At 44.4% G+C, this 21,792-nt stretch overlaps 1 protein-coding gene across 2 annotated transcripts in view; it reads right to left on the bottom strand.

Annotated features, from left to right (window-relative positions):
* The window catches only part of rbpjb (recombination signal binding protein for immunoglobulin kappa J region b), a 152,120-nt gene that overhangs the window by 87,455 nt on the left and 42,873 nt on the right, over positions 1-21,792 (bottom strand). For both annotated transcript variants that reach the window (XM_072496526.1, XM_072496527.1), the window contains exons 2-3: positions 4,536-4,574; positions 3,517-3,612 (exon numbers count right to left, since the gene is read on the bottom strand). In XM_072496526.1, coding sequence (XP_072352627.1) covers positions 3,517-3,612; positions 4,536-4,574 — 135 coding nt within the window. The remainder of the gene's footprint in view (positions 1-3,516; positions 3,613-4,535; positions 4,575-21,792) is intronic.

The following is a 21,792-nucleotide window of genomic DNA, read 5'->3' as shown; positions in this document are numbered from 1 at the left end:
AGTGATCACAGCATAATGGATATCAGTGTAGCGTTTGAAAGTGAAACGGATGATTCAGATACTAGAATTTTAAACTTGGATAAGGCTGACTTAACGGAATGAGACAGAGACTGTCCATGGTAAACTGAGATGATCTGTTAATGCGTGCAAGGATTCAAGATCAGTGGAGAATATTTTAAGAAACATACAGAGCAAGCATATACCTCTGAGAGAAAAAGGTTCACAAAGAAAACAGCCAGGAACAACTAAAATGATCAGGGACAGCATTAAACTAAAAGAAAAGACGTACAAAAATGCTAAACATTGCACAGATCCAGATAAATGGGATAGATACAAAGACCAACAAAGGCTCACAAAGCAGTTTATAAGGGCTACTAAAAGGAATTATGAAAGGAAACTTGCAAAGACATCACGATTGATAAGAAGAAAAGGCCAATACATCCCCAGGGCCTGATAATCTACATCCCAGGGTCCTTGACTGGTCCTAGAAACATTGGATGCATTGGTGGTCACCTTCCAAGATTCCATGGACTCTGGAACAGTTCCTACAGATTGGAGGGTAGCTAATGTAATCCCACTAACTAAAAAGGGAGATAGAGAGAAAACATGAATTATAGACCTGTGAGCCATACGTCGGGAGTGGGGAAAATCCTAGACTCCACGTTAAAAGATTTAATAGAGAGCACTTGGAAAACAGTGGCAGAATCGGACAGAGTCAGCAGAGTCATGCGTGACAAGTCTACTGGATTTCTTCGAGGGTGTAACTGGTAGAGTTGATGAGGGGGAGCAAGAGAATATAGTTTATTTGAACTTTCAAAATTCCACACAAGAGAATAGCGTGTAAAATTAAAGCGCATGGGATTGGGAGTAGTGTACCGAGATGGATAGAAAACTGGTTGGCAGACAGGAAACGGGTCTTTTTCCAAAATGCAGGCAGTGACTAGTGGGGTACTACAAGAATCACTGCTATAACCACAGCTATTCACAATATATATTAATGCTTTAGATGAGGGAACATAATGCAATATCTCCAAACTTGCAGTTGACAGAAAGCTGAGGGGGAGAGGGAGCTATGAGGAGGATGCTGAGTTGCTTCTGTATGATTTGGACAAGTTGACTGCGTGGGCAAATGCATGGCAGATGCAGTATAATGTGGTTAAATTGGAGGTTATCCACTTTGGTTTAAAAAAACAGCAAGGCAAATGATTACCCGAATGGCTATACATTGAGGGGGGGGGGGGGGATAATGTGAAAGAAGACCTGGGTGCTCTTGTGCACCAGTCGTTGAAGTGAAGCATGCAGATGCAGCAGATGGTAAAGGCAGCAAACAGTATGTTGGCCTTCAGCACATAATACAGGAGCAGGGATGTCTTGCTGCAATTATACACGGCCTTGGTGATGCCACACCTGGAATATAGTGTGCAGTTTTGGTCTCCTTATCAGAGGAAGGGTTCGTAATCTAGAGGGGATCCAGCGAAGGTTTGCCAGACTGATTCCTGGGATGGCGGGACTGACCAACGAGGAGAGATTGAATCGGTTAGGATTGTGTTTGCTGGAGTTCAGAAGAATAAGGGGGGGGGGGGGAGGGTCCTCATAGAAACCTATGAAATTCTAACAGGACTACACAGGGTAGATGCAGGAAGGATGTTCCCAACGGAGGATTCGGGGTAGGCCATTTAGGTCATACCTGGCACAAAGGTTGTGGTGGTTGGAAGTCAATCATCTCAGCTCCAGGAGTTCCTCAGGGTAGTGTCCTAGGCCCAACCATCTTCAGCTGCTCCATCAATGACCACCCTTCCTTCATAAGGTCAGAAGTGGGGATGTTTGCAGATGACTGCACAATGTTAAGCACCATTCACGACATATTGCATATTGGGACATTGCTTTGCCTGATGTACATTATGATCGAGATCAGTGTGCAGCAGACAATCTCAAAGTTTGCAGATGATACAAAACTTGGAAGCATTATAAACTGCGAGAAGGACAGTGTAAAACTTCAAAAACTCAGTTGGTGGAATGGGAAATTAGGTGACAAACAAAGTTCATTGCAAAGGAGTGTAAGGTAATGCATTTTGGCAGTAAGAACATTGATTAATAAGGAATTGTTAGTATTCAGGTACAACAAGTCATTAGGAAGGTAAACTGAATGTTTACTGCAAGGGAAATGGAATATAAAAGTAGGGATGTTTTACCTCAGTTGCACAGGGTGTTGGTGGGACCACATCTGCAGAACCATACAGTTTTTGTCTCCTTATTTAAGGAAGGATATAAATACATGAGCAGTTCAGAGAAGGTTCACTCGACTGATTTGGGAAGTGGGGGTTGGGGGGCAGAAGAAAGAGAAAATGCTGGACAGGCTGGGCCAGTTGAAGTTTAGACAGTTGAGAGGTGATCTTATTTAAACATACATGATCCTGAAGGCACTTGACAGGGTGGGATGCTGAAAGGATGCTTCCCCTTGTGGGAGACTTGAACCAGGATATACAGTTTAAAAGTGCCTGGGAGAGGCGGCAGTGTGGTGGGATTGTCACTGGACCAGTAATTCAGTTTCCAGGGGTAATCCCATCATAGTAGATGATGAAATTTGAATCCAATAAAACCTAGAATTAAAAGATCGACTCAACGATGCCCACACCCCAGGGATGAATTTTTAAAAATGCGATGATAAATCAGGTGAAAATTGTGCTAAGTTTTGTGCTAATTGAGAGTTTTTTTCCCCCCTCAAGTTTCAGTTCAATCTCATTTGTCTATCACCAAACATAAAATCTGCCATGGACCAGTGCAATTAGGCAGCATTAAAAAATATAACCTGTGGTATCTTATTAACAGTTGAAACTAGATTATCACAAAAAATAAGCATTTTTAATTACGGTTTCAAGTTGAACTCGTGTGCAATCTGATTTTTAATAAATGAAAATGACTAATAAACGATACATGATTTATAGTTACAATAATGTAAGTAATACATTTGCCACTTTCCTAGTAAATTAGTTATTTAAAAGCTTTAAAATATGCCTGTTTGTGTCCTTGCATCTAAAGTCCCAACTTAAGATTCTCCTCGAAATCCTCATGGCCCACCATTACCATTAAGGCAGGGGATCAACCTTATTTCAATGAATTTAGGGAAGCATATCAGGAGCAGCATCAGGCGTACCTAAAAATGAGGGGCCAACCTGGTCAAACTACAACACAGGACTTTATGCATCCTAAATACCGATAGCAGCATGCCAAGTACAGCACTAATTGAAAAAGCAAGCTGCTCTCCTATTGAACAATTACTGCAAACACAGATGATCTTGTCCTCAAGTCTTTTGCTGGACTTTGTGTCAACTGACTGTTTACTGATGTAAGTGACTGCATTTAAAAACAACTGAATAACTGTGAAGTATTTTGGAACTACCAGGCCACATAATTAAGCAAAATATAAATGCAAGTTCTCCTTTTCTTCCTAGATAGATAACTTGTACAATTACAACATAATCAAAATGTGCCATGTCGATTTCATAAATAACTCACCTTTTCTCATTTCCATAAGATTTTTGTGCAACCTTAGCATGTAAAATTAGTACAGTTTGATCACCACGCTCCTTAAGGTAATTTCGCATTGCTTCCCTAAATAAATAAAGAGATATGGTAAGAGTTAAATTTTAAATCTTCACAACAGGTTTGTGGGTTGGAAAAATAAGTAGTGTGCAGAAGAATTGATTTATCACTTGGATAAAGGTTGCAAATATGACACACATCAATTTTTAAACAACAGCTTTATCCTAAAATACTTCAAATACCTCTACTATGAAAGACATTAATTATTGAACATAAGAGGTCACAAATCAACCTAGTGCTGTTAATCAAACAATTTATTACTTAAATCAGTGTACCAGGTAAACAAACAAAAATCAAGCAATTTATGAACTCATTTCAAATATGTCACAAACTATTTTATAAAGTACCACCCCGCACAAAAATAACAACTCCCAAAGTGTACAAGGAATGCCCTCAAATATCAACTGGATTTTCGTTTGTTAGTATGTCAACCTACTTCTACAGATTTCATACAATATTCACCAAAGAAGGGCCGGCACGGTGGCACAGTGGTTAGCACTGCTGCCCGACAGCGCCGAGGACCCAGGTTCAATCCCGGCCCCGGGTCACTGTCCGTGTGGAGTTTGCACATTCTCTCATTGTCTGCGTGGGTCTCACCCCCACACCCAAAGATATGCCTGGTAGTGAATTGGCCACGCTAAATTGTCCCTTAATTGGGGAAAAAAATAATTGGGTATTCTAAATGTTTTATAAAAAATGTTCACCAAAGTGGTAGATAATTGCCACATTAAATTGATTTGAGTGTAACTGATCCCCAGTACAAAACCACTAAACTGAAAATTGTTTTTCTCATCCTTTCCCCAAGTCTTTTACATTGTAACACTATGCTCCATATTCTGTGCAACATTCATGGAATTGCATAGTAATCCGTGACACTTTTCTCAAACAAAATTACAGCAAATTGCATAGCACCAAATGTGATGAAATCTTACCTGGTAAGGCGTTTGGGTTGAGGTCGCTCTCCAAACTTCCTGTAAAGCAAACAATAAAAAGTATAAGTGAGAATTAAAAGATTGCGAATCCAAATTTCAAAAATGGTACACTATTTGCCTCCTGGAACCCTTCTCTGTACCAAATGCACTCCCTCACCCACCAAGTACAGAATATCTAAATCATATTTTTCATGGTCAGGAACCAATGACAAATCTGAAACAAATTTGACAAGTTTCCTCATAATTTCATATTCCATCTTCCTTGTTTCCAAGCCTGGTAGAGAATCTGAACTCCTTAGACACCACTAATTGTTCAAGTTACCAGGTGATTCACTTGAAGTGCAAACTGAAATAGCAGTTGGTACAAAATACCACTTTATACATGTTTCACTACAATACTATGCTAACAAGATGTACACAGTATGCAAACCCTAGCAAAATTTAATAACATGTCTATGCTTGGTGATGCATCTGTAAATTATTGCGTACGAGAGAAGCAGCCTGAAACTGCAAGTATTTACAGATAAGATAGAAGAAAGACAGGTTCAAATCTGTAAGAGACAAATGAACGACTGACATTATGTTGCAGTTGTACAGGCCCCTATCTGGAGTACTGCGTTTTGAGCATCACATCTCAACAAGGGTCATAGTTATGGGTTAAAAATGGGTAAATGGAGTTCCAATAAAGATCAGCCATAATTTAACTCAATTATGAAACAGGAGGAACTGACTCAACTACTATTCCTAATCCTCAGTCACTTGCCTAGGAGGTTAAGAAAGTGGTCTTCACAAAGAGAGATCAAACATGGAATGGACTACGGTAATGGAGGCAAAAACCCTTCAATTATTCAACAGTTGGGTATCATGGCATCAACAGAGGCATAGTAGAGGATGTAATAGCCCATTTTAGCTCAGTATGGCTCAGTTGTATACTCTTGGCTTGAATTGTGAGATTGGAGGTTCAAACCCTACTCTAGAGATTTAAGCACATCGTCTGGTCTGCTATTTCAATGCAGTATTGAGGAAAAGTTACACTGTTAGATGTACTATCAGAAGTCAGAACTGAGGCCACATCTGTTGGGGGGGTTGTGGATGGGGGGAGTTGGGTGCAGAAACAAATACCATGACAAGAGCAGAGGAATTTTATTGTTGTTCCCTCCATTGCCAACAATACCAAAAAGCCATTTTCTGTCCAATTATCCTATTGCTGTTTCTGGGACCGATCTGTGTGCAGATTTACCTGGTTTCCCGTACATTACAAGTGACTGCACTTTAAACGTACTTCTATAGGATGATGTCTTTTGGGTCGACTTCGTGACATGAAAGCTGCTAGACAAATGCAATTTATTCCTCTTCAAGAGCTATTAAATTATTAAAATTTTAATTTAAGAAGAACCTACCAGATTCAGTATTGCATATCCTAAATTAGGAAAGGAAAAATGCACGTGGCACAAAACAGATTGCTGGAAAGCAAATTTTAGAAATTACAATAGAGAAAGAATAAACAAATGTTGTGATATGCATTTTTTTCCTATGAATATTCCTTCCCAGAGATCATGTTTGATTGTCAAATGATTTGCAACGGTAATGTTATGTATATTTGCATCAAGATGTAGATTTTATGCAAATCAACATTAATATAAAGGAAGAATTTCTTTTCTAAATGGGGACCGACACAAACTGCCTACATGAGTTTATTTTGGAACTGCCTCGACTAATCCAAAATCAGACATCAATATTTCAAATCTGCAGCCTGTTTTACTGATTGAGAACTAATGCCCAGTTTCTGGTTTCCTTTATCTGCTGCTATGAAAAAGTTACTCAGGCTGCACAATTCAAAAACATGCACAAGTTATACTTTTTTATTGTCTATCTTATAATAGTCACGGGTGAGGAATTATCAGTTGACATGGCCACATCCGAGTAGGATATGATTTCCAATCCAATCCAATCCAATCACAACTACTCTATTCCTAATTATCAACATTCACCATTAGCAATTCAAAAACTGCAGTTATCAGAGTCTTGCATTAATATAGCAGATCTGGTGCAAAAATAATGAATCCGAACAGCCAAAATATAAAGAAGTGATGAAGAGGGTGACCAAATGTTTGGCTGAAGAGATGAGTTGAGGTTTTGTGGTATGAGGCAAAATTTCAGAGAAGAGAAATTAATTGGTTGAAGACCATGGTGAGCGTGACACAAAGGAGGGACAACAGAATCTGAAAGGATTTCAGAAAATTTAATACAAGAGTTGGAAGAGATGGTTTTGGCTAAGGTTGAAAAGAAAGATTAGGAAACAAATAGATTGTTTAGCTGTCTGTTCAACCATTCAATGAGCTCATAACCAATTGGTGGTCTAACTCCATATGCCCTCATTTGTCCCCTACCCCTTAATAACTTTAGTTAACAAAATATCAATCTCAGATTTAAGATCAACAATGATCTGGCATCAATTATTGTTCACAATATACAAGAGTGGAACCATACAAAAGCAGGCCCAGGGAGGCACAAGTGGATTCCATAAATCGACTATGTTGTAACTATGGGGAGTAGTCAAGCAAGACAAGGCAGGATAATGTGGTCTGGTCAGAGGAAGTAATATGTGACTTTTGGGAGGACAATTTTGTGCTCAGAGGGGAAAAAACAATCAATCAGTCCAAAAGTGAGCTACAGGAGGGTTAGGTAGGGTGCCTGATGACAAAGGGAAATGACCATGAAAGTGGAAGTTGGAGGTGAGTAAGAACAAAGAAACAAGGGTGGGTGTTCTCTGCAATCTGAAAGCAGACACTTAGTAAATTATCACAATACCAAATAAAGTCAAAGCAATAAATTAAAAGCATAGCTAAACTATACAGTTTCAAGGGTCATCCAACTCCTACTTCCCACAAACTGCAAACTCAAGTCGGAAGTGGCAAGCATCAACTGCAGCATGCTGGAGTTATTGTGGAGAGTTCCAATCATAGTAAGCTCAATAATCAATTCAAGAAATTGGTGTTCAGGTAGTATGGTGGGTATAACACCTGGAATAATACAAGAAACCAAAAATTATTTTGGGGCCAGGTTAAAGAGGAAATAAGGCCGAGGGGTGAAAAAGACTAGAGAAGGGAGACCTTTAGGAAGAATGGTACTCCTCCCTTGTATTTTAATTGCATATTATCTGTCTCCAGATTACAGAGAACCCACTCTCAACCCGTAATTCTTTCCAATTGCCAATTCACCTCAAACATGTCCTTGAGCACATTGCTTCCCAGCACCACATCTATCACTCTTGCAACCTCCTTGTTCTCTACCTCCTGCCTGCTTTCTACTCTTCATCAATATTTAATCTATTTTCACCTCTGCAGCCGGCCAATTTCAATTAGCTGTATAAATTAACATCTTTTCACCTATTAAGTATTTTTTGTGCAAATGTATTCATTAACAATGGTTTTCAAATTTAAGCATGGAGTTTCGCTGCAAGTATCATACTTCAAGGATTGCCCTGCTAATCCCTGAAATGTTCAGTGTTGAATGCCACTTGAAAAACAAAGAAAAGATATTATTAAGGTAGAAATTGTTTGCAGGCATAGCATAATAGAAAGTGTCATTACTTCAACAGAAGCAGTAAAGTATAGAAAGCCATGGGCCTATGCAGATCTATTCTTCAGATTCCCCTGCATTTTCAGGATTCCCGTATGGAATCTTCGGATTTATAGTAAAACGTTTCATCATTCAAGTTATATTTAACATACTTAAAATGTGAAGTATACAGCATGAGACTATCAGCCAACTACTTAGATAGTCAATAGACATCAGGACAATTCACATTCTAGATGAGATAACACAACCTATTCCAGTGTTGAGATAACCAACCTATTCAGTGCTGAGATCTTATTCAACATACAAGAACTAAATAAAGCTAAGAAATGCAAGTACAAGGCCACTGTTCAGCCATTGAAATCTGTCTGCCATTCAATCAGATTACGGCTGATCTGTATCTCAATTCTATTTACCCATATGGGTCCATTTTTTTGAGGCGGTGTTCCAAATTTCCACCACCTTTTAAGCAAAAAGTACTTCCTGACATTTCTCCAGACAGTACAGCTGTGTTTTGAATTCGCTTTCTAGAGGGGCTGTTTATCAACACGTATATCAAATCAAATTGGGGCCAAATGAACTTGTAATCTAAGAGACCCTGGGGCCTGGATTCACATCCCACCATAGCAGATGGTGGATTATGAATTCAACAACAAAAAATCTGGAATTAAAATCATTTAATGATAACCATAAAACCATTGCAATTGTTGTGAAAACCCATCTGGTTCCCTTTAGGCAAGAAAATCTGCCACCCATACCTGGTCTGGCTTATATGTGGTTGGCTTTTAAATGCCCTCTGAAACGGCTTAGCAAGCCACTCGGGATCTAGCCACTAGAAAATAAATAAGGAATGAAAGCAGACAGACCACCTGGCATTGATCTAGGCACCGGAAACAGCAGCAGCAAACCCAGCCCTGTCAACCCTTTAAAGGTCCCCCTTACTAACATCTGGGGGCTTGTACCAAAATTGGCAGAGCTAACAGCAACAGCCTGACATTGAATGGACCATACCTTACAGAGAATGTCCCAGACATCCCATCCCTGGGTATGTCTCACCCCACTGGCAGAGCATAGCCAACAGAGGTGGTGGCACTGTGGCATACTGCCAGGAGAGAGTTGCCCTGGAGTTCTCAACAATGCCTCCAGACACCATGGCATTAGGTCAAACATGGACAGGAAACTTCTTGCTGCTTACCACCCTATCTCAGCTGATGAATCAGTACTCTTCCATGTTGAACACCACTTGGAGGGAGTACTGAGGATGGCAAGGGTACAGAATGCAATCTGGGTGGGGGACTTCAATCAAGAGTGACTCGCTAGTACCACTACACATCGAGAGGGCAGGGTCCTAAAGGACATGGAGCTGCTAGACTGGGTCTGCAAAAGGTGGTGAGGGAGTCAACAATTGAGAAAAACATACTTGACCTCAGTCATGAACTTGCCTGCTGCAGATGCAGCTGTCCGCACAGTATCAGTAGGAGTGATCACCGCACAGTACTTGTGAAGACGTCTCCACATTGCGGATACCCTCCATCATGTGCTACCATCGTGCTAAACAGGATAGATGGAGAACAGATCTAGAAACGCATGGCTGGGCATCCATGAGGCGCTGTGGGTCATCAGCAGCATTCAACCACAATTTGTAACGTGGTGGCCCGGCACATCCCCCATTCTACCATTACCATCAAGTTAAGGGATCAACCCTGGTTCAATGAAGAGTGTAGGAGGGCATGCCAGTAAAAACACCAGGCATACTTAAAAAGGAGTTGTCAACCTGGTGAAGCTACACAGAACTGCTTGCATGCTAAATAACAAGTGATAGATAGAGCTAATTGATCCCACTACTAACGGATCAGATCCAAGCTCTGCAGTCCTGCCACAATCCACTGTGAATGGTGGTGGACAATGAAATAACGCACTGGAAGATGAGGCTCCTGTAGCCACCTGGGTTGGCCACTTCCCGACTTTAAAATGAGATCCGTTAAGAATGCAGGGAAATTCAACCAACGCAGGAAAAACAAGCAGGTGCAAAGTTTCCTGTAATCAGAACTTGCAGGAACCCAGACAGCACTGAAACTAACAACCATCTACATACTAATGAGCGATCCCCAGGAACAATTGGAAACAGTTAAGGTAAACAAGGCCAAGCCAGACTCCTCGGCGCCAGCAGGAACCAAGACAAAGGAAGGCCAACGGACACTTAGGAACCGCCCAGCGATCAGGGAACAGCTCCAGTATTGGAGAAATCGAACCAAGTGATCAGAACTTAGTCCAATCACTTGGAACCAGGTACGGGGTCCGCCCACAGGGGCACAAAGCCCCTGGGGACAATAAAATAGAGTCCCCAAGTTCAATTCGTCCTTCTTGGCAGGGCCTCTCAGCAGCTCGAAACAACCCTTGACCGTGACTTGCCTAGTAGCTGCACCAACCAAGTAAGTCTCCAGTCAACGCACGCTACAAGATAGGCGCTCCTAGCTACCAGTCTAGACCAGCTTTCAAGCCTGCAGACTCAGAATCGAACAAACGGTCATTTGCTCCCCTGACCAGGTGGGCCAGTTCCAAAGCTAAGTATAGGCCTTTTAGTGTTAGAGATAGTCTAGTAAGTAGAGTTTTATACACGAGTAGTGATTGACTGTGTATAATAAATGTGTTTTGATTTGAAACGTACTAACTGGTGTATTGAGTTATTGATCAGCACTTGAACTTGAACCTCGTGGTGCTATCATAAAGATGCCTGGCGACTCTAGAGCAAAGGTTATAAAACAGAGCAAATTAAGTAAAGACACAACGAGCAAACCAACCAAAAGTTAGCAACATTTACTGGCGACATTTGATGGGATCCAATTTAAAAGTGGCCTAACCACTCCGAGAGAACCCAAAATTTGAATTGAGAATCCAATTGGGAACAGAAACATTCACAAGTGTTCAAGCAGTTCTGATCAATCCTCATAATTCGGAAGCGTGTTAATGCACGCGCAACTAACAGGGCTATAAGGTAAAACTGATAGATTTTGTTGCGAAAAACTGTCGGGAGTTTGTATTCCGGAAAATAGCGAATGCCGTACCCGTGTTTACAGCTCCACCTTAGTACCCCTCGTTCCAAATTTTAAAAGAGAGCATTCAGATAGGAAAAATGGCAATGAAGGCAATGGAACGCCTCATGAACCCTCAAGAATTTGTGGTCGCAGCGACCAACAGCAGAGTAGGTCAGTGTCCCATTTGGGAAGTTGAGATTAGAAGGTACCTCAAAGGGAAGGGATGTCCCCTTTGGAGTGACTTTTGTTCAAATGAGGAAACAGATCCCGGGAGTATAGGTCATATTAGGTGGGAGAACCTGAGTGAAATCCATAAGAAGAGCTTAGGGAAAGCTCGCAAGCCGATGGCAATCGTGTCCTGTCTGGAACAATTGCGAGGCACAGAGGAGGTCGTTCGGACGCTCCGCAGAGAGATAGAAGAGAGACATCGAATGAGCAAGGTCGATGTTAGTGAGATCGAGAGAGAGAATGTAGAATTGAGGAGGAAGTTGGCAGCAAAGGACGGAGAGGTGGATGATGACAAGTGGGCACACCAGTCTTTTCTAGCCCATCTGAGCAGCTTCCAAACCCAAAACGATAAGGCCTATCAGAACATGCAATGTGCAGTCCTGGTAAAAGAGACAGAGAAACAGGTAGATGCCTTGCAAAGGCAGTGCAGCGATCTAAAAAACAGCATTAAGAGCACTCCATGCTGCCACCACGGAGCACAGACAAAGCTCAGTGGATCATGCAAAATGCCGGAAGCAGATTGCGGAACTGCAGTCTTTGCGTTCAGTGCAAAATGGGTTTCAAAGCACCTTTGGATCCCAATTAGATGAAGAAGACGGCCCTGATTGGCAAGAACTAAACAAAACCGCGCATAGATACGTACAGGGAACATGTGCGCAAGGAAACCCCCAAAGGAGAAAAGCACCCCAACCCCCCACAGAGCAGATAGATCAGGCACCCATGAATCCAGTAACTACTCACCGCACCGTCACATCGGACGGAGACGCGGAATTCCTTTCCACCACCCCCTTAACCGTGACCCAATTACGGGATGCGTGCGAAAGATCACACCGTTCTTCCCCACCTCAGACCCCCACCACTTCTTTGCTAGAGTGAAGCAGCAGGTGACCATGTACGGCCTGGATGAGCGTGAGCAAGTGAAGCTCACAGTTTTAAGCTTAGACCCTTCTGTTGTAGCAGCCCTTCCCGACCCACAGAAGGTAGGAGGAGGCACCCTTGCAGAGATGCACACGGCGATCCTAGACGCGATCGGTTATAACAGAGGTGACCCAGTAGAAGGCCTGAATAAGTGCAGGCAGAAGAAAACAGAACACCCCACAGCGTTTGCTGGACGTCTGTGGATCCATTTTACAGCCGTTTTCGGAAGCTTAGACCGCGCCCATTTGTCCCCAGACAACATGGCCAAACGGACCCGCGCCCTTATCTCCCATGCCACAGAGGCAGGACAAAAAGCTTGTACTAATTATGACCCCTCTGAAGAAACGCACAACGAAAAGTGGGTTTTTAAAAGGTTGTCCCGCTCCTGGGACCAATCTCTCCACAACAAACCCACAATTAGAAAACCCGACGAACAGCAGGCAGAGGCAGATATTCAAGCAGTTAAAGCACACCAGCACCCCGCATGGGTGAACGAAGGCATGAACAGCCCCCCACAGAAACCACAGGTGTGTTACAACTGTGGACAATTAGGTTACTTTGCACAAGAGTGCAATGCCCCACGAAAGCCACAGAGAGCCCAGCAGGCAGGCACTCTGAATAGAAACAGGACAAAGCCCATACATAGTGCAAGTACCCGTTCAGACCAGACAGACATGAACAGAACTGACTGACTGCGTTCGGGCTCCCCCACCTGGGTCTGCAACACCCTTTGGGATCGGTCCGGCCGACCAGTCGTTGCAGCGAAAATACGGGGACAGCCCATCGCATTTCTATGGGACACAGGAGGGTCCCGCACCACAAGTAATTCCTCCACCATGTTCCAAAAAGACACGTGGCCCACTACAGCCACAATCACCCTCAGCGGCTTCACGGGCCACTCACAACAGGGACACATCACAGCCCCTGTACCCATTCAAATTGGCAACATCACAACAAAACACCGCATAGTTTTGGTCGATCTGTACCACACAGCAGAACACATTATGGGCATTGAGTTCATGAACTCCCACAACCTGTCATTTGACCCAGTAAATCAATGTGTCTGGAAAATGACAAAGTCAGCAAGAGCTCCCGCAACGCTCACAGTAGGTGAGTATGCTAATAAGATTAGCGCAGTCGGCGATTTTTGGTTTGACCCGACCACGATTAGCACAGACAAACAGGTTAGGGCAGTTCTCCAGAAAAACAGGACCACATTTGCAAGTCATAAACATGACTGCGGCAGGATGGTTGGTTCGGTTCAAATAACAGGACCTGACCCTAGATCCCAGAAGCAATATGGATTTCCCCAAGAGGCAGAGGGAGAAATCTCAAAAGTTATGGATAGTTTATTAGAACAAGGCGTACTTAGATCAGTAGCCTCCACTAATAATGCCCCGATTTGGCCAGTGAGAAAGCCCGATGGATCATGGCGACTGACCATCGATTACCGGGAACTCAACAAAGTCACCTACGCAGCAGCCCCCACGGTAGCCACAAGTCCCGAGACCATGCTCAAACAGGGACTCAACTCACAATATTTTACGGTTTTGGACATCAGTAACGGATTCTGGTCCATTCCATTGGCAAAAGCGTGCCAGTACAAATTTGCCTTCACTTTTAAAGGTCAGCAGTACACGTGGACTTCCCCAGAATGTTTCCGCCCTCCGGTTGATTTTAGGACTGGTTGGCTACTGCCGAAACCATATTGACGGTTTCGCCACCAAAGCAGCACCCCTCTCGGAACTCCTAAAGAAAGGAGCCCCTTGGGAATGGCTTCCGTGGCACACGGATGCTGTAGATGCTTTAAAGTGCGCACTCATTGCAGCCCCCGCACTACAGGTTCCAGACCCGCTTTCCCCTTATGCTATTGAGATAGCTAGCACAGACCGTACCCTTTCGGCCGTGCTCCTCCAGGAACGTCACGAACAGTTAAGACCCGTGGCTTACGCCTCCAGAGATTTAGATCCTGTGGAGCAGGGATTTTCGGCCTGTGAAAGGCACCTGCTCGCAGTTTTCTGGGCAGTTCAATACTTTTCATACATCACCGGACTAAACCCCATCACAATCCTCACGGAACACACCCCCACCCAACTTTTACTACACGGACGACTTAAGGACAGTACAGTCAGCCAGATTGGAGCAGCCAGATGGACCCTTCTTTTGCAGGGACGGGACATCACTGTTAAAAGGACCAAGACCCACACTTTCCTAGCCGATAACCTTCAGTACCCAGGCACTCCCCACGAATGTGAAATCATCTCGCCGCACCACAACATAGGCCCCTTTATCAGGAAAACACCCCCCAAAAAGATAGGTAGTTCACCCCAGAGCCCCCAGCACACAGACACGTGTGCACCCTTGAGAATATATGTGGATGGTTCTTCCACTATATTAAACGGGAAGCGCATTACAGGATGTAGCATCTATGTTGAGGACGCGCAGGGATGCGCCCCAGAAGAAATCTCGTTAAAACTGCCAGGACACTTAGGCGCGCAGGCGGCAGAACTAGCAGCCATTGCATACATTGTAGATCACTCACATTCTTTCCCCAGCCCAGCAGACATATACTCGGACAGCCTCTATGTCTGTAACAGCCTCACAGAATTCCTACCCCTGTGGAAAGCAAGAGGATTTGTTTCCGCGGACAGAAAACCCCTCCCTTCAGCCCCATTGCTCCGGCACATTTTGGACAAAGCACAGGACAGGATATTTGGTATTACTAAAGTACAAAGTCACCACCATTCCTCCCCACCTGGAAATGTAAACGCTGATGCACTGGCTAAATAAAGCAGGTTCCAGACATGGATATTTTTGGAACACCCCCGAAAGCGCCGCAGTGAATGCAGTTCAGGTCTCACAGACAAATATCGAAGATTTAGTGCATGGCCAGAAGCAAGAGAGTAATCTCAGGGAGATTTTAAAAGAAAAATTTCCCACCCCATACGATAGGTTTAAAAATGCACTGACCACACATGACAGTGTGGTCCTAAAAGACACCCTTTTTTGGTTCCTGAACAGGACAGGAACCAGCTTATTTGTTTGTTCCATGATAGTCAGGGGCATCAGGGAATTGACTCCACTACAGCCCACCTCAGGCAGCTCTGTTGGTGGCCGAATTTAAAGGAAGACATCACGCACTATGTAGAAAATTGCCTTATCTGTGCCCAAAACAATCCGGACAGATATGCAAGGAAAGCTCAGCTTAGCCACACCCGCCCTCTTATTGGCCCCTGGACTAACCTCCAGATTAATTTTATAGGACCATTGCCCCCTTGTAGGAATGGTCACAGGTATGTGTTAGTTGTTATAGACACGTTTACGAAATGGGTAGAAGCATTCCCATCTAGAACAAACATGGCAAAGACTACAGCTAAGATTTTAACCCACCACATCTTTACGAGATGGGGTCTCCCCCGCAGCATTGAATCCGACCAAGGTTACCATTTTACGGGACATGTCATGAAGAACGTCCTCACGATATTTGGCATCACCAAAAAATTCCACATCGCATACCACCCCCAGTCAAGTGGTATCGTGGAGCTAATGAATCGGACCCTAAAAGCAACCTTCAGGGAAATGGTCCAACAAAACAGCACCACTTAGGATTCAGTCCTCCCTTTTGTACTAATGTTTTTGCGTAACAGTTTCGACATCCACAGGATACACCCCGCACACTCACATGACCGGACGCCCCATGAAAGGCACAGAATTAAGTACCCCAACAGGAAGACCGCGTGGTTTCATATTAACCAGCTCAAGGCATATGGCTCGCAGTCTAACCACGCACACCACGTCATGCTCGGCGCAGCAGACCACGCCCCGCCCACAGCCAATGTATCCCTACCCTCCCCCAACACGTCCACCCCATCCACGGATTCCACCCCCGAACTCTAGACTCCGCCCCGGAATGCCCACAGACTGCGGCAGCAGAGACAGCTACTGTTACACAGGCGATAGCCACAGCACGCCTCCCTACTATCCCCATGCAACAGGCCCCACACCCAGCGAATCTGCACACGATTCAAGTGATCCCTTCCTGATCACATTCCTTATCAAACCTCACCAAAGACCACCGCCCTACGATGACGACCCCGACTCCATCTCCACAGAATTAGACACGGCTATTTTGCACCGTGACAATTCGTACAGGCATGTCCGAAACGACGAGATGGACCCTAAGTCACACCATGCAGCTTTAGCAACCCTCATCCATTCAAGAGTATGGCATCTGGGAGAAGACGATTACATGGAGTCTGACTCCCAAAACGAGAACCCCTTTGCGACCCTGTTCGCAACTGATAACTGAGGTGTCCTGATTATGTTTTAAAAGGAACCGCTTGGGAGAAACGGTGTCCTTTCTGATGGAACCTGCACCATGTTCGTTGAATGTTTGTTTGATTAGTGTTATCGCTAAGTGTTGTGTGTAAACTCGGAAAGTTTTTCACGGCCCCACATCACCACTCCTTTAACGCCCCCCGGCTGTTAAAGGTACAAGTTTGTCCCGGACAATAGTTCAGAGGAACTAGCCTGTCGACAGAAAATTGTTAAAGGTACAAGTTTGTCCCAGACAATAGTTCAGAGGAACTAGTCTGTCGACAGAACCAGACTCATAGTTGCACTCCTAATTCGAGAGGCAGCCCCCCACGACGACCACATTCTTACCCGTTCTGGTCAGTTGCTCAGGCAGTGGAGAAACGGCATTGGTCCCCGCCCTGCCTGAGGACCCCCCTCTGGTCAGCTACGCTCGGGTAGAGCACATACGGCATTGATCACAGTCCTACCCGGGGATTCCATCCAAATCTTACCCGCCGCGGCCCATACGCACCCCATTACGTTCAAAATTCTTTTGTTTAGTTTTGGCAACCCTTAGGTTGCTTCCCTATGCTATTTACATCCTCAAACACTGGGATGGTAAATCACACAGGCTGCGAGACGGCTCGCAGTACGGCAGTATTTTCTTAGATGTCTAGTCCAAATATTCGGTTTTTTTTAAAAAATGAGGGGGTCCACACATGGTGACCAATTATAAAGGGAAATTGGCACTAAAAGACAGACATGCTAACGTACAAAATATTAAACAAGATAGTAACAGAAACTATGCTTGATCCACAGAATTCCAGAAGCTCCAGGAAGAGAGAAGAGACGAAAAGGAAGAGAAGAGAAGAAAGAAGAGAACAATGAAGAAATCATACGTGTTTTTCGTTATCATTATGATTTGTATTCGGTTAGGCGCGAACGCGAACCCCCTGACCCCCAACCCCCCCCCCCCCCCCCCCCCGGCCGTCAATGATTCGCTTCCCCATAGCACCCAGAGCCCAGTGACAAGTAACAACACACGATCATGGTGTGATAGGTTTATAACGTGGTACTCCCTTTCATATGTAATTGAATCCCTTTTAGCATTGGCGATATTCTGCAGCATCGTGCAGACTATCCGCATGAGAAAATGGCGAAGGAGAGCCTACCGCTCTCGCACCCCGGTATACAGGATGAGATACCCTATTTTCAGTTTTCAACCGGGCCCCCGAACCTCTTGATCTACAAGAAAGGACATTCGTTTTGCGACATTTGTGAATAAAGAACTATGTCTCATTTGGAACTGAAAGATTGTACAACTCTTTGCTTGACCGCCAAGCCAGAGCAAAATGTGAATGCTGCTATTATTTTTGTATTGTTAGGAAGTTAGTATGATTGGATGTTTAAGTGAGTGTAGTTTATGGAAGATAGTTTGAGGTACCGTTTTTTTTAAATATGTTGTACTGCATGTCCCGGTTGTGACATAGCGCCACTTAGAATTGTCAGTTAAAATTTTTGTGCATAGTTATGGTCAGTGTAGAGGCCATGGAAGAGTGCTCGCTGGGTCAGGAGTGAAGACGACGCAGTTATGTGATACTTCACGCTTCGCGTTAGGGACCACAAGGAGGGCGTGTAGCCACCTGGGTTGGCCACTTCCCGACTTTAAAATGGAGATCCGTTAAGAATGCAGGGAAATTCAACCAACGCAGGAAAAACAAGCAGGTGCAAAGTTTCCTGTAATCAGAACTTGCAGGAACCCAGACAGCACTGAAACTAACAACCTTCTACATACTGATGAGCGATCCCCGGGAACAATTGGAAACAGTTAAGGTAAACATGGCCAAGCCAGACTCCTCGGCGCCAGCAGGAGCCAAGACAAAGGAAGGCCAACGGTCACTTAGGAACCGCCCAGCGATCAGGGAACAGCTCCAGCGTTGGAGAAATCGATCCAAGTGATCAGAACTTAGTCCAATCACTTGGAACCAGGTATGGGGTCCGCCCAAAAGGGCGTGAAGCTCCTGTGGACTATAAAATTGAGTCCCCAAGTTCAATTCGTCCTTCTTGGCAGGGTCTCTCAGCAGCTCGAAACAACTCTTGACCGTGACCTGCCTAGTAGCTGCACCAACCAAGTAAGTCTCCAGTCAACGCACGCTACAAGATAGGCGCTCCTAGCTACCAGTCTAGACCAGCTTTCAAGCCTGCAGACTCAGAATCGAACAAACGGTCATTTGCTCCCCTGACCAGGTGGGCCAGTTCCAAAGCTAAGTATAGGCCTTTTAGTGTTAGAGATAGTCTAGTAAGTAGAGTTTTATACATGAGTAGTGATTGACTGTGTATAATAAATGTGTTTTGATTTGAAACGTACTAACTGGTGTATTGAGTTATTGATCAGCACTTGAACTTGAACCTCGTGGTGCTATCATAAAGATACCTGGCGACTCTAGGCAAAGGTTCTAAAACAGAGCAAATTAAGTAAAGACACAACGAGCAAACCAACCAAAAGTTAGCAACACTCCACAAATATCCTCAGTGAGGGAGGAGCCCAGAACATCAGTGCAAAAGACAAGGCTGAAGTATCCACAATAATTTTCAGCCAGAAATATCAAGTGGATGATCCACCTCAGTCTTCTCCAGAGGTCCCCAGCTTCATAGATGCCAGTCTTCAGCCAATTCGATTCACTACATGTGATATCAAGAAACGGCTGAAAGCACTGGATACTGCAAAAGCTATGGGCCCTGGCAATATCCAGGCTTATACAGAGTATGTATGGAATTGAAGTCTTTGTGATAGATTCTGGCTACTGTTAAATTGTGCTATTAGGTAATTTGGACATTCTGAATTCTCCCTCTGTGTACCCAAACAGGCGCCGGAACGTGGCGACTAGGGGATTTTCACAGTAACTTCGCTGCAGTGTTAATGTAAGTCTACATGTGACAATAAAGTTTATTAATATTCCAGCAATAGTATTGAAGACTTGTGCTCCAGCACTTGCCACATCCCTAGTCAAGCTGTTGCAGTACAGCTACAACACTGGCATCTACCTGCCAATGTGGATATTGTCCAAGTAGGTCTTGTACACAAACAGGTCCAACCAAACCAAATCAGTCTCCTCTCAATCATGAGTAAAGTGATGGAAGGGGTAATTGTCAGTGCAATCAAGCGGCACTTACTTGGCAATAACCTGCTCACTGACTCTCAGTTTGGGTTCCACCAGGGTCACTCAGCTTCTGACCTCTACAGCCTTGGCTCAAACTCTTGGGACAAAAGAGCTGAACTCTAGAGGTGAGACGAGAGTGACTGCTCTTGACATCAAGGCAGTATTTGATATAGAGTATGGCATCAAGGAGCCCTTGCAAAACTGGAGTCAATGGGAATCCGGGGGGTAAACCCTCCACTGGTTGGAGTCACACCGTTGCTGCTCCCTGTCACCTCCCAGTATAATGACATTAAGAAGCAGCTGGCTAAGAATATGAATGTCTGTTCCAATAAATTTTACAGCCAGCTGCAGGGATAGATTTCAAGTAATGCTTTTGAATGAAAGGCAAACAGTTATGTTTCATGTTCTGTTATAAATATTTCTGTTAACTGCATTGTGTGTGAGACATTTTTTGGGTTGAGCAGGACCAGAGTGTGGAGAATGGTGGAACCAACGCGAGGAGCTGAAGAAGGGAAGCAGAGAAAAGGGGGAATTTAGGTTGGTGTGGATAGAGGGGGTTGGAGGCATGGAACAGATGGTGGTCAAAGAGGGAAAATGCAGCCCTGTAAGAGTGTAGGAGGGTGGAAGGGTGTTGATGAAATGGGGAAATGGGGAAAGAAGGTAGTCCATGATGGGGTAACTACTGTCAGTTTAAATTTCAGGAGGGGAATGTGAAATGAAAAATGAAATGAAAATTGCTTGTCACAAGTAGGCTTCAAATGAAGTTACTGTGGAGCGCCCCTAGTCGCCACGTTCCGGCGCCTGTTCGAGGAGGCTGGTACGGGAATTGAACCGACCTGCCTTGGTCTGCTTTCAAAGCCAGCGATTTAGCCCTGTGCTAATGTAATTGGCCACGATTTGTACATTCTTAACCTGGCTGTGAAAAGTTCTTTGTTTTAGGTGATGCAGATAACTGATGCAACAGCTTGTGTGCATATTGTTTGTACAAAGTTCATGCACATTTTGTGTTCTGTCATTTTTTATATTTGTTGCTGAGTTATTTCCTGTAGTCATGGATTGTCAGTGTGTCTGTGTTGGGGGAGTGGGGGGGGGGGGTATGTAATTTGGTAGGAAGAATGGAGGCAGAGACTATTTTCTAAATGGGCAAAGGCTTAGGAATTCAGAAGCGCAAAGGGACTTTGGGAGTCCTCGTCAAGATTCTCTTAAGGTGAACGTGATGTTCAGTTGGCAGTTAAGAAGGCAAATGCAATGGTGCATTCATGTCGAGGGGGCTAGAATACAAGACCAGGGATGTACTTCTGCAGCTGTATAAGACTCTGGTCAGACCCAATTTGGAGTATTGTGGCAGTTTGGGGCCCTGTATCCAAGGAAGGGTGTGCTGGCCTTGGAAAGGGTGCAGAGGAGGTTCACAAGAATGATCCCTGGAATGAAGAGCTTGGGCAGCATGGTAGCATGGTGGTTAGCACAATTGCTTCACAACTCCAGGGTCCCAAGTTTGATTCCTGCTTGGGTCACTGTCTGTGCGGAGTCTGCACGTTCTCCCCGTGTGTGTGTGTGTTTCCTCCGGGTGCTCCGGTTTCCTCCCACAGTCCAAAGATGTGCAGGTTAGGTGGGTTGGCCATGCTAAATTGCCCTTAGTGTCCAAAATTGCCCTTAGTGTTGGGTGGGGTTACTGGGTTATGGGGATAGGGTGGAGGTGTGCGGTTGGGTAGGGTGCTCTTTCAGAGAGCCGGTGCAGACTCGATGGGCCGAATGGCCTCCTTCTGCACTGTAAATCCTATGATATATGAGGAGCAGTTGAGGACTCTGAGTCTGCACTCTTTGGAGTTCAGAAGGATATGGGGGGAACTTACTGAAACTTACAAGATACTGAGAGGCCTAGATAAAGTGGACATGGAGAGGATATTTCCACTAGTAGGGAAAATAGAACCAGAGGACACAGCCTCAGACTGAAGGGGTGATCTTTTTAAATTGAGATGAGGAAGAATTTCTTCAGCCAGAGAGTGGTGAATCTGTGGAACTCTTTGCTGCACAAGGCTG

The sequence above is a fragment of the Scyliorhinus torazame genome, chromosome 3, assembly GCF_047496885.1.
Source record: "Scyliorhinus torazame isolate Kashiwa2021f chromosome 3, sScyTor2.1, whole genome shotgun sequence".
NCBI lineage: Eukaryota > Metazoa > Chordata > Chondrichthyes > Carcharhiniformes > Scyliorhinidae > Scyliorhinus > Scyliorhinus torazame.
This window is presented reverse-complemented; position numbering and strand designations above follow the sequence as displayed.